The sequence below is a fragment of the Neomonachus schauinslandi genome, chromosome 8, assembly GCF_002201575.2.
Source record: "Neomonachus schauinslandi chromosome 8, ASM220157v2, whole genome shotgun sequence".
Lineage (NCBI taxonomy): Eukaryota > Metazoa > Chordata > Mammalia > Carnivora > Phocidae > Neomonachus > Neomonachus schauinslandi.
Window position 1 is genome coordinate 113,201,202 of NC_058410.1, and position 13,435 is coordinate 113,214,636.

General features: G+C 40.7%; 1 protein-coding gene across 3 annotated transcripts in view; it reads left to right on the forward strand.

Annotated features, from left to right (window-relative positions):
* Positions 1-13,435, forward strand: part of STK38 (serine/threonine kinase 38) — a 40,662-nt gene that overhangs the window by 25,174 nt on the left and 2,053 nt on the right. For all 3 annotated transcript variants that reach the window (XM_021684688.1, XM_044917465.1, XM_021684687.1), the window contains exons 7-13: positions 123-277; positions 4,617-4,719; positions 5,547-5,608; positions 10,364-10,481; positions 11,536-11,659; positions 11,870-11,965; positions 12,923-13,017. In XM_021684688.1, coding sequence (XP_021540363.1) covers positions 123-277; positions 4,617-4,719; positions 5,547-5,608; positions 10,364-10,481; positions 11,536-11,659; positions 11,870-11,965; positions 12,923-13,017 — 753 coding nt within the window. The remainder of the gene's footprint in view (positions 1-122; positions 278-4,616; positions 4,720-5,546; positions 5,609-10,363; positions 10,482-11,535; positions 11,660-11,869; positions 11,966-12,922; positions 13,018-13,435) is intronic.

Genomic DNA, 13,435 nt, shown 5'->3' on the forward strand with positions numbered 1-13,435 from the left:
TGTAGGCAGATAGGGAAGACCTATCTGAAAACTGGCACTTACTCATGTATTGTCGTGTGTGTGTGTGTGTGTGTGTGTGTGTGTGTGTGTGTGTGTGGTGGCTTGTGTCTTCTTGTTTCCAGGGGACATGATGACCCTATTAATGAAAAAAGATACCCTGACGGAAGAGGAGACCCAGTTTTATATAGCAGAAACAGTATTAGCCATAGACTCCATTCACCAGCTTGGATTCATCCACAGAGATATCAAGCCAGACAACCTTCTCCTGGACAGCAAGGTACTGTGTTAGGGGAGTAGCATGCCCGATGTGTGTTTCCTCATCTGAGCAGTCTCTGCTTTACTACCTGCACCACTTGTAATCACAGTAAGGGAGCCAGAACTGCCTTGTATATTTTTCTCTTTCTTTTTTTTTTTTTTATGGGTAAGTTTGCTATTACTTCCTTTCTCTGAAAGGCATATGATTCTATAATTTGATTGAACATTCTTCTTCTTTTTTTTTTTTTTTTAAGATTTTATTTATTTATTTGACAGAGACACAGCGAGAGAGGGAACACAATCAGGGGGAGTGGGAGAGAGAGAAGCAGGCTTCCCACTGAGCAGGGAGCCTGATGTGGGGCTTGATCCCAGGACCTGAGCCCAAGGCAGACGCTTAACGACTGAGCCACCCAGGCGCCCCTGAACATTCTTCTTAACAATAAAGGACATTTTTGAAAATGATTAAGAGGAAAATTGATTTAGAAGCTTATTTTATAATAAAGCCAAAGATAGTCACCTTTTCCTAGCATATAATTAACTCTACTAATGCAGCACCTATTGGGAACCCCTCTGTTGGGCAACCTTATCCAGGAACCCAGCCAAGAACCAGGAAGTAAGACAAACAAAAACATCAACAGTCTATCCCAAAGTTCAGGTTCCAGATCATTTGCCCTCTGCTTAAAGAAGAGTCCTGCTCAACCTCTGTACTGGCCTCTTTGTATTTTTCTTTAGACGTGCAAATGAGGAGCGCCTGGGTGGCTCAGTCGTTAAGCATCTGCCTTCCGCTCAGGTCATGATCCCAGGGTCCTGGGATCGAGCCCCGCATCGGGCTCCCTGCTCAGGGGAAAGCCTGCTTCTCCCTCTCCCACTCCCCCTGCTTGTGTTCCCTCTCTCGCTGTGTCTCTCTTTGTCAAATAAAGAAATAAAGTCTTAAAAAAAAAAAAATCATAGACGTGCAAATGAGTTCACTTGCTTGGTTCTTCAACTCACAGCAAATGAGAAGAGAATCCCTGTGCTGCTAGATTGCTGACTGCTCCTTGGCAAGTCTCCCCACTGTCCAGACCCTATGTATCTATAAAGTGAATATATTGATCCAGAGAAGCTCCAAAGTCTCTTCCAGCTCTAAAATTTTAGGATGTTATGTTCTGTTACATAGAATTGTTGTCTGGACTGAACTTTTCTTTTATGTAGAACAGTGAATTTAATTCTTAGGGTATTTTTCTTTCTTGCCATTTTTTTTTTAAAGTTGTATGTTAAGTAACCTCTACACCAGTGTGGGGTTTGAACTCACAACCTTGAGATCGAGAGTCGTACGCTCCACTGACTGAGCCAGCTAGGCACCCCTCTTGCTGTCTTTTGATAATTTTCTTGTGATCTTTGAAAAACCTGAACTTTTGGTATAATTTTTAAAAAAATTTTATTTTTCTGTTTCAAGGTGGCAAGAGATTTACCAAATAATTTCTGGTTAGTAGCTTTTTTCTTCATCATAAGAATAATGTTGTAGGGCGCCTGGGTGGCTCAGTTGGTTAAGCGACTGCCTTCAGCTCAGGTCATGATCCTGGAGTCCTGGGATCGAGTCCCACATCGGGCTCCCTGCTCAGCAGGGGGTCTGCTTCCCCCTCTGCCCTCTTCCCTCTCGTGCTCTCTGTCTCTCATTCTCTCTCTCTCTCAAATAAATAAATAAAATCTTAAAAAAAAAAAAAAAAAGAATAATGTTGTATACATAGTAGAAAATAAAGAGGAAAAATACCTATAATCTTATCATTCAAAGGTAGCTACTATTTTGGTACAATAGCCTTAGTACCTTTACTGTTTGTGTCTATGATTTATATACAGTTAATATCCTAAAAGTAGCTTGGTATTCTGCTTTTAAAATGTTGATGTATATAAAATTATTTTTCTATGTCATTATGTTTAGATATACTTTTAATAGAGCACTGGCCCTACTTTATGTGGTTGAGTTCAGATGCCCTGGTCCTGTACCCTGGCTGTCTTAGTGCAGGCTTAGTTGAACCGCGTAGTCTATGTGGAGGTCCAGCAAACATATTGAAAGGCCAAGAACTTGGGCCTCAATGTAGCTGAGGAGGTGTGGGGAACCCTTTTAGGTGCACAGGTACACATTTGCTCTCTACAGGATCCTAGCCCAGCCTTGTAGAAAAATGTTCTCACAAGCAAGCTTATTTAGGTGTTCAGCCATACAGATTCTAGAAGTGAAACTGTAGATGTTTTGAGCTCCTGCTGCATACTTAGAATAGCTGTAGAATTCCCTGAAAATGTAGGCTTGAGTAGCATTTGCTCCAGATACTGCTTTTTAAGACACATTCCTTTCTTAGAGAGGTCCAGGTAAAATGTAGTTTTGAGAACTAGAAATTAAACTCTGTTCCTTGACTTGTACAAGTTATTTGCAGATCTGAAAAAAATGATACCAGGTTAGCAAGCTCAAAGCTGTCTTCGTTTGGCAGTTTACTTTGTTGTGCATGCATGCGTACACACACACACACACACACACACACGGCCAAACCTAATGGGATTTCTTCAAAACAAAACAGTGTAAAACCTGACCCATCTGAGCAGGGCTTCTGTAGCCTCCTTGTATCCTGAGAAGTTTATATGTTAAGGCCTAAAGATGTCCTGAAGGAAGGTGGTATGGAAAGACCACAAATGTTGAAGTCACTGGGGCTTAAACCTTGGCCACACCACTTCTAATTGTGCGACCTTGAGCAGTGTAGATCCCCGAACATCAGGATTCCCTCCCTTATTTTTGGCTTTACTTCCTTATCTACTTGAAATTTCACTGCCCCAAGACCACCTGCCTCTTCCTCAGGACTAGTTATGTGCCAGGCACTAGGTTAGGAGCCTTACATGCGATAATTCTCATCATTCCTGCCAGGAAGATAACATTATTTCCATTTTCCAGATGAGATCAGGGCGTTGGAAAGGGTAGGTAATCCTGGTCTGGAGAAAAGAAACATGAACTGATTTCTGGCTTTGGTTCTGCCATTTCACCAGCAAGCCATTTAACGAGTCTGAGTCATTGAAGTGAAGTGAAGGGCTTAAGAGTTATATATGAGATGACACATTTAAAGCATGGGGCCTGGCTCAGAGGAGGTGTGAGTGTTCCTTGAAGAAAATGATAAAGCCAGACACTTATGATTAAAATACAGTATAGCAGCATTTGTCAGGAACTGTGCAATAACATTCATTCTCTGTCTTTGGAATAATTTATTCCTTGGACTGTATCATAATGAAACAATTCAAGAGGAGAAGTTACATGAACAAAGATTTGTTCATTTACTCATTATTTAACAATCATTTATTGAGACCATCCTCTGTACCATGCATGGTTAGGGTTGGGAACAAAGACTCTATCACAGGGGTCTTTATCAGGGGTCCTTATAATCCACATTATATGAGAGTGAAGAATTAGAAATGCAGTAAGGATCCAGAATTAGGAGGATGGTTAGGTAAACAATGATGTACTAAGTCATTTGAATATTTTTTAAAGATTTTATTTATTTGAGAGAGAGCGAGCACGAGCGCAAGAGCAGAGGGAGGGAGAAGCAGACTCCTGGCTGAGCAGGGACACGGGGCTTGATCACAGGACACTGGGATCATGACCTGAGCTGAAGGCACCCCCTAAGTCATTCGAATTTTATGTAGACATTAAAAATGGTGATTTTGAAAACCATGTAGAAACATAGGAACATTTGAGTGAGTGAATTTAAGAAGTAGTAAAAGAGGGGCACCTGGGTGGTTCAGTTGGTTAAGAGTCTGACTCTTGATCTCAGCTCAGGTCTTGACCTGTGGGTCTTGAGTGCAAGCCCCTCATTGAGCTCCATGCTGAGTATGGGAGCCTGCTTTTAAAAAAAGGTGTGGGGGGTGGGGAGTCTGGTGGCTCAGTCAGTTAAGCATCTGCCTTCGGCTCAGGTCATGATCCCAGGGTGCTGGGATTGAACCCCATGTCAGGCTCTCTGCTCAGCAGGGAGTCTGCTTTTCCGAGAGCTCTCCCTCTGCCTGCCGCTCCCCTTGCTTTTGCTCTCTCTCTCTCTGTCAAATAAATAAAATCTTAAAAAAAAAAAAAAAAAGGAAGTAGTAAAAGTATCTTTAGATGCCATGGAGGGTTCCATTGTGTTGGGAAGTTTATATTTGGACAAAAAGATAATATGCAAAAATTGAAATACTTTTATTAGTAGTATTTAGTATAATGGATCTTTTAACATTTCATTTTTTATTTTTCCCTATAAACAAAGAAAAAAAGACAGCATACTTTATGGAGCTGTAATGGATACTGTAAGGAGCCAGAGAATATGTCTGTTCCACATCCTTGAATGTTCATCTATTACCTTGTTTCTTCCCCATAGGGACATGTGAAGCTTTCTGACTTTGGCCTTTGCACAGGACTGAAAAAAGCACATAGAACAGAATTTTATAGGAATCTGAACCACAGCCTCCCCAGTGATTTCAGTAAGTGTAAACAGTGGTGTTAGCCTTTTTATCCCTTACCTGGGCCTAGAAGAGCTGTTCGCCTGGTAACCAAAATATGCAGGACGAATTAGGAGATTCTCACAGCATGAGTCTAGAGAATAAAAATACCTTCCCAGGTGTGCCTGTGGTTTTTATTGTATGATGAGGCAAGATGAGTGCTACCAAGTAATATTAAGGCAGATGTTGAAAAGAGCCTTCTTTGGAGCTCTGCTGAGAAGGTTACTGGGATGAATACAGGGCAGGCAAGCAAAAGTAGAGGAAAAAGTCCTGGGACCAACCCCAGATTGGATTTATCCTAGGTGCTTCTTTCTGTCACGGCAGAAATTGATCTTTAGAAGTGTTATTTTCACTCCAGCACTGTTAAACCATTGAAACTATGTAGTACAATTACAGTTCATCCTGGAGAAGCTTATGCCAAAAATGTGTTCTATATTCAGAAGTCTCTGAATATGTACCAATTATTACTTTTGGAAACTTGATGGTAATTTTGAGAAATTATCAATGTCTTAGGTCCACTTTGGGACCTTTGCTACTGATGAAACCATATTCCCCGTAATTCTGATGAAGGACTGTGTCCTCTCTGGCCGCATGACCCACGTGACTGTGTGATTCTTGAGCTAATGCTAAAGATCAGACGCCTTTGATTCGGATTTACAGACTTGCTGGGAAGTGTGTTACCTAGCATTACTGATGTATGGGTGGAAAAGCAAGACTTTAAGGCCTCATGTGGCTTGAACCAGAGCCTAAAAAAAGTAGTGAACATACCTGTCTGAACTTTGATTAGGACTTGTTCTCTCTGCTTTTAGCTTTCCAGAACATGAATTCCAAAAGGAAAGCAGAAACCTGGAAAAGAAATAGACGTCAGCTAGTAAGTAATATCTGTGGCTTTTAAATGCTACGAACCGAGTATGAATAAATTTTAAAAATAGGTACATAAATTTGCATTCAATAAATGTTTACAGCATATCTATTCCTTGCTTCTAAGGTTACCTTAATAGGACACTGTCACTGCTGGTGGCACCAAAGGTAATCTTTTGAAGGAGGAAAGATAATATTAGGTTGTTTTGGTTGTGACTGTTTTAATGGAGGGCCTCATTCTGACCCTTTATGTTGGTGACAGCCGCTTTCCTTCCTGTTCCACCCGTTCCCTATTTTTATGGTGTTGTAAAGGGGATATATTTAAACTGGAGGTCTCTCAAGATGAAACTAAGTTACAGATACCTACCCAGAGCTTTAAGGCAGGGGTTCTCAAACTTCTAAAATTTTAATTCACTTAGGCAGGTCAAGACTTCAGTTCACCTGCCTCACCCTTTCCTACTTTGTGGTGGAAAAGAGAACTTGATAAAAATTGGAGAGAAATTTAAGGAAAGTGCTTTTAAGTATTTTAAGTATGTACACATAAAATTATGCCCTACAAGCTTAAAAATAAGTAACATTATTGCATTTACCTTGATGGTATGTTGGAAGTATTTAAATAGAACAAATTCACCGGTGAAATATTGTTGTCTAGGCAGACTTTTATTCTGATTCATTGGTTTATATCTGAAGTATAATCTCTATGTCCCAGGGTCTAGTTATTGGAAAATTATAGAACAGAGATAATAGAAAGGCGTATCACCGCATACTTAGGCTTTGCTAGAAACCCAAAGTGGATGAAATAAATGATGGTAAAGCTAAACTAACGGTTGTAGAAAGCAAGAATAGCAGCCGTGGAAAATGACGGCTAATTTGGAATGATGGTCACGTACATGTATCATCTAGAAATGGTGGCACTTCTGCTTGTCGGTGTATGCAATAGTAACTTGGTGGGTTTGCCAAACACTGTATTTCAGTCAGACTTCTTAGTAAAATACTGAATTAGAGTTCTCTGTAGTATCTTTAATAACTTGGTTAGTAGGTCACTGGTAAGTAGCTGTCTGTCCTAGTGAAAATGGATGCCTGTAAGGTTGATTAAGAAAGCATCAAAAGAAAGGCTTGCATTTTTTGAGGCCCATCGGTGGGGTCTCAGACCAGACCATTATTTGAGTATAATGATTTTTTTGGTCAGCTGGGCACTGGGAGAGGCATTATCTTAAACCAAACACTTCTGGAGATGTAGTAACTAAAATTCATCTTTGATATCTTTTCCTAACATTAACTTGGGGATACTTAAGGTTGCTATAGTCATTCACATGATAGTCTCCTTTCCTTAGGGACTCTGATACTCTTTTAAGTATCTGCATTCTGTATGTGATTGAAAAACTGTTTGCCTAGCTTGTTGAGGGTTAGATAATGTCAGGAACAAATTTGGTCAGATGCTTCTATTACGTCTCTCCATTGAGTAGTAGATCTTAACCTTGGCTGCACATCAGAATCACCTGGGGGACTTTAGAACCTATTGATGCCTGGGTCCTACTCCCAGAGATAGATTCAGTTGGTTTGGGGTATATAATCTGGGTATCTGATTTTTTGAAAGGACTCTGGGTGATTTTACTGTTCAGTGAAGGTTGAGACCCTCCACTGAAGGGACTGTTTCTCAAACAATAGCTCCTGCATTATTGGGAAACTGATATTTACCTGTGTTTTGGAAGATAACAAAAGGTAAGGAATCTTCTGATTTCTAAATTTTTTTAAAAGCAAGCCAAGAGTTAACCTTTGGCTGCAGTGCTTATATATATATATATATATATATATATATATATATATTTTTTTTTTTTTTTTAAGTAATTTCTGTGCCCAGTATGGGGCTCGAACTCACAATCCCGAGATCAAGAGTTGCATGCTCTACTGTCTGAGCTAGCCAGGCACCCCCATCTCTGGTTTTATAATAGAATTTTTTAGCAAATAAGATTTACTTAACATTCAGCTTTGCTGGGATAAATCTAGTTTCTAAATTGAAGGGTTTCTGTAGTTTCTTAACCTTTATAATTAGAATGAAAATAGTTCTTGAGGAGAGCACAGTCCATGTCTCAGACTTTAAAGCTTTAAAAACAACAACTGGCATTTGTATTATTTAATTTAAAAGAAAACAGTGTACAATTCTATATGGAAAAAATGGATTCCTACCTTTTAGTATACACAAAAAAAGTAGTAGATGGAAAAATAAAACTTTAAAATTTTAGAAGAAAGTATAGGGTGATATATTCATGATCTTGGAGTAAGGAAGGATTTTTAAAAAATACTAAGATACAAGAAGTACAAATCATAAAGGAAAATTTGATTTTGCTTTAAAGGAAAAAAAAACCCTTCTATATATTGAAAGACATAAACAAATGAAAAGATAAGCCACATGGTCCCACTACTTTGGAATTATGTTATAGTTCATGTGCATACCCTAACAACCCAGCAATTCTACCCCTAATCATATGGTCTGGAAAAATTTGTGCTTGTGAACCAGGAGCCATGTATAAGAATGCTTATTGCATTTTTGTGATAGCAAAAAACTGGAAATAACCCCTGTCCCATTGACAGGAAAATGGTTACATTGTGGGGTAGAATATTTTACAGCAGTGAAAGTAATTGAACTACAGCTACATTTGACATCAGGGATCAATTTTAGGAACAAAACGTTGAGAAGAAAAATCAAAGAACAGAAGACTACGTGTAGAATGATACCATTTTTACAAAGCCCCAAAATAAGGCTAAGATCTCACTTAGAGACAGATGTGGGGCAAAATTAAATTTATTTTTAAGAGCAGAGGAATGATAAACAAAATTGAACCATAGGGGTTAGGAGAGGCAGGAGGACGGAAGGGAGAGGAGTGCACGTTTAGCTCTAATGATGTTGGTAGTGATTCATTTCTTCGGTTGAACTCATGGTTATTCATTTTTATTATTATGCTTCATAATTTGATAATTACACATTTTTGGGTATATAACATATATTACATCACTTAAAAACCCTAATAATAATGATAAGCCTCACCCTGGGAGAAGTTATTTCCAATATGTAAAACTATAAAGGATTATGTCCTGAATCAGGATTAATGCCCTGGATTCATAGAGAATTCCTACAAATCAATAAGAAAAAAGATAATGCAACTAGAAAACGAATGGGCAAAGGATCTGAACGGGAATTCAGAGAAGAGAGACTTGAATGGCTAATCAATAAATGAATACATGCTGAACCTTACTAAAGATAAAGGAAATGTAAATTAAAACAGCGAGATCCCATTTCATATTCATCAGATTGGCAAAAATTAAAAGTCTGACAGAGCCAAGTGTTGGTGAGATGTGGAACACCAGGAGCTCATCCCCACTGGGGTTGTTTAAATAGGTTTAAGCACTTTGGAAGACAGTTGGAAGATGTCTAGTTAAGTTGAAGATGTTCGTAATGCAAGACCCAGTGGTACTCCTTCTGGTATATCCTTTAGAGAAATTCTTGCTCTAGTGCCCAGGAGGTGTCACAGGAATGTCTGTGTGGCTGTTGTCATAGTGAGACATTGAAAGCAACAGAAGAATGGATAAAAAAACATTGTGACATTTGTATCATGGAATATGTGTACAGCAGTGAAATGGGTGAACCAGAGCTACATGAATAAATCGCAAAATCATAATGCTGAGCCAACACGAGGTGTAGCATTGGAGTGAAACCCTTTGTTAAAAGTTGAAATATTCAGGAAGTAATGTCATTTATGCAAACATTCATACAAGCATAGCACAGCAACTTCAGGGTGGTTTTGACTTCAGTAGGGAAGGAGGGAGGGACTATCTGGTTTTAATTGTTTCTATAGTTTTGTGTCTTTGATCTGAGACAAATATGGCAGATGATTAACCTCTCTTTAATATGGGCAATAGGTACATGTATGTTGTATTGTCTGTTTTTTTCCTGTATGCTTGCAGTATTCCATAATAAACATTTTCAAAAGACAACACAGATGTTATTTTTTACCTTAGAAGTTCTGTAATATCAAAAGCGCTTAGATCAGAGCCTTCTATGTTGTAAACGCCCAAATGCTGAGCACACTGGAAGGCTTTGAGTATTGTATTGTAGTCCTGGTATATGAGAATGGATTACTTGAATTTAGAAAACATTCCCCTGAGAACGGTTTGCATAAATGAGTACGTTTGGTAAATAGACATAAATCTCTAACCTATAGGATTATGACTAGCTTGTAATAATAAAGCTTCCCTTTATGATTTTGCCAAATCTAGGAATATTTATGATAGAAAGAGGGATGATTTAGACAGGGTATTTCATTTTCAAACTGGGCTCTGCCACTTAACTAGTCCTGAGCCTATGAACAAAGCTGTTTTGGGAGTCAGATTTTATTTGCTGATAAAGTCCTTTGCTAAGTTGTGTCAGGATGAAATAGGCTCAGAAGCATATAAGAGGTACGGAGCCTGGCACTCACTGGGTGCTCAGTAAATTACGGTACTAGTTGTTAAGATGGATACCTTCGTCCTGATTGACCATGGGCTTTGGCTGTATGTAGGAAGCATCTCTTGCCTCCCTGACGAAGCTTTATTATAGTTTATTTTGGAAGTGCTCTGGCAAATCAGGTTTGCCATTAAGCTACTGGGCATCCTGCTCAGTTAGTTGGTGGGTAGCCGTAGGTGGTGCTTGGAACCTTTGGTCTCTAGAACAGAACTCTGGGCACCCTCCTGCCTGCGGGGTCCCCCTGATGTATGGTACGTGTTTCAGGCCTTCTCCACAGTAGGCACTCCTGACTACATTGCTCCTGAGGTGTTCATGCAGACCGGGTACAACAAGCTCTGTGATTGGTGGTCGCTTGGGGTGATCATGTATGAGATGCTCATCGGTAAGTTGCATGCTTTCAGAGGACTTTTTCTGTGCAGCCAGGAAAGAGTCCCATATTGATAATAGACTGTTTCATTTGGGGGTGATCGAAGCACTTTTCCCCTCTTATCTTTCAACGAGAAGTTTCCTAGGTAGAAAGCTCATGGCCGTCAAATAGCCACCTATGTCGTCTGGCTTCCTGGCATCCTGTGCTTGCTTTGCTGATCATTTACCCTGTTCTTCTTCCCCCTTTTCATCCTCTCCTAGCAGCTCTTTCAGTCTCTGGCATTTCTTAAACATTCATTGTATGCAGAGAACTTTAACTGGGCGTTGCCTCACATACTCTTTACTTTCTTGCTCTGCCCTTCCTCTCTCTAAGCCTTCAAAGCATGGAACCCTCTGATCTCTCTCCCTCTTATTCAGATGGTGTGTCTGTGTATTCAGGGGACACTCTGGGGGGTGGGTGGCCATATGCCCAAGAGCACTAGGAAAGTAAGTATGTCCATGGTGGTACTGAGTGCGTGAGTCTGTGGATGACTAGGATGGCTTCTGGCTGCGCTGTCTTCGGGAACATTGGATGGATGCCTGTGGAGGCGGATGTGGTCTGTGTGGAGGGCAGTAATATGGTCTGAGAGTATTTATCCCCTTGTCTGTAGTTCCCAAAAAGAGGCACGATGGTCACCTTTAAAACCTATGCTTTTTTCTTGTTCAACTTGTTTGCACTTTACCCATATATATGGATATTCCTAGAACAGTCATTTCTCAGTGATGTTGTTTCATCCTTTCATTTCTTCTTTGGGCACAGTGACTCCCCGTGTGCAATGCTGTATATGTCCTCCTTTCTTTTCCCAGCTTCCGTTATTAGCTGCTTCCCTTGTGGTACCAGAAGCACAGATTCACTTTGGGCTTGGGAGTTTGGGGGGAAAATGAAAAATTAGATGTTTTCTGGAATGAGTGGAAGTCATGGAGGAGGTTATGGAGGGTTAAAGAGGTATAGAATCATATTAAGGAGAATGCTCTCAGTTAGATTCAAAGTTTTGGGGTGTAAAAGCTCCGAAGTTCCTTTTTTATTACAGGCTACCCACCTTTCTGTTCTGAGACCCCTCAAGAGACATATAAGAAGGTGATGAACTGGAAAGAAACTTTGACTTTTCCTCCAGAAGTTCCTATCTCTGAGAAAGCCAAGGATCTAATTTTGAGGTATTAGTCAGAGAACATCTCCCCCACCTCCCACCCAGGTTTTTTGACATGAGTGAATTCATTTTTTTTTTTTTCCAACTTAAATTATTACCTGGGTCTGTCCCTTGCTCTCTCCCATTTCTCTCTTTAAAAAAAAAAAGGGGAGGTTATTCCTTCTCTTTTTCCAAAGAGACTATTTGAGGTATGCTGAAAGGCCTCTGTCTTTTCCAGATTCTGCTGTGAGTGGGAACATAGAATTGGAGCCCCTGGAGTTGAGGAAATCAAAAGTAATTCTTTTTTTGAAGGCGTTGACTGGGAACATATCAGGTATATCCATATAAAAACTTTCAGGATTATTTCAGAAAGGCTGTAATTTGCTTAATAGTAATTTAGAAGCACCATTATTGGCAAGCCAGGTAAGGGAAGAGGGCTTCTTCGAGATTGAGGGTCTTTTCTTGATTTTCCTTCGTGGTGAGGATGGGAGTGGGGGCTTCCCGTCAGCCATGTGCCAGGGGATATGATGAAGCCAGCAGCCATTTCCTAAGTGAAGTGACATTTGGCTTCCATGGTGAAGGGAGCACCTAAGAAGCGTGTTGCCCTTGCCCTTACCTAGGACACACCAGCTTCTGCAGTGTTGGTGGTCGCCAGCAGGGCTGTCCCTGGCCATAGGGAGCACGAGTCCAAAGGACTGAGTGGAGGCGGGAGGGGCGTGGGGAGGGAGAGTGGAGCTGGCCACGGCGGGGCTGTGGAGGGCTGTGGAGTGTGGCCAGTGGCCGCCCTTTCTACTCGGCATTCAGCAGTTGCCAAACAGAAACAGAAGGCGAAGACCTTGTCCTCTCTTCCATAATTGTGTTTCGATTTGCATTATTCTCAGTTTTACCTTCGGCTCCTTTTTGCCATATTTTTAGCTTTCTCTTGGTTAGCCCCTCTGGTAGAAGGGCAGTGCCCCGCCCGGGGTGGGGGGGGGTGTGGGCGCCCAGAGGGTTAGTTCCCCTTTTACAGACAGGGCAGGCCCTGAGGGCAGTGCGTTAACTTCAGATTTTAGTTTTTCTCATTATTTTTGTCTTTCTTCCCAGCTATGGATTATTGTTAGTTCTGTTTTCTCATTTTGTTTGGATGTGGCCAGGTGGCGTGGTTGCTCAGTGTCAGAAGCTTTTACCGGCTGCCTGCCTGTGGCTAGTCTTCCCCGTGTCAGGCCAGGGGGCTTTGTGGAGAAAGACATGATTAGCTGTGACCCACGTGATTACTAACTGTAGTAATTTCTGGCATGTCTGTTCTTGGCAGAGAGAGACCTGCTGCAATATCTATTGAAATCAAAAGCATTGATGATACCTCAAACTTCGATGAGTTTCCAGAATCTGATATTCTTAAGCCAACAGGTAACAGCACCAACAGTGCCTCCTGCTGCGTTACAAGCACATTATTTCCTCCCCCGCCAGTCTGGGGGTTGTGTTTATAGGTCAGCTAGAGGAATTTTAGTCCTTCTGGTTCTTTGTAAGTGTTTTCCCAGCGCTAATGCTGAGAGGAGCGGTGACACCCTGCTGAATGGAGACTGCTTAGCTGCTAGACGGGGTGGGGAATCACAAAGGTTTGTTCTTTCATTTTTATTTATTAAAGCTTAGGTAACCTGAAATGACAGAAATGGGGAAATAAAACTTTAAAAATATTTGTGAGAAGTAGGAGGTTCAAAGAACATAGAGAAGCAAATGTAGAAGATTTGCAGAGTGAAAAACAATTTTTCCCAAATAAAAACTGTGGTATCTTCTTCCGAATGTCATGTCCTCAGTACTGCGTAGT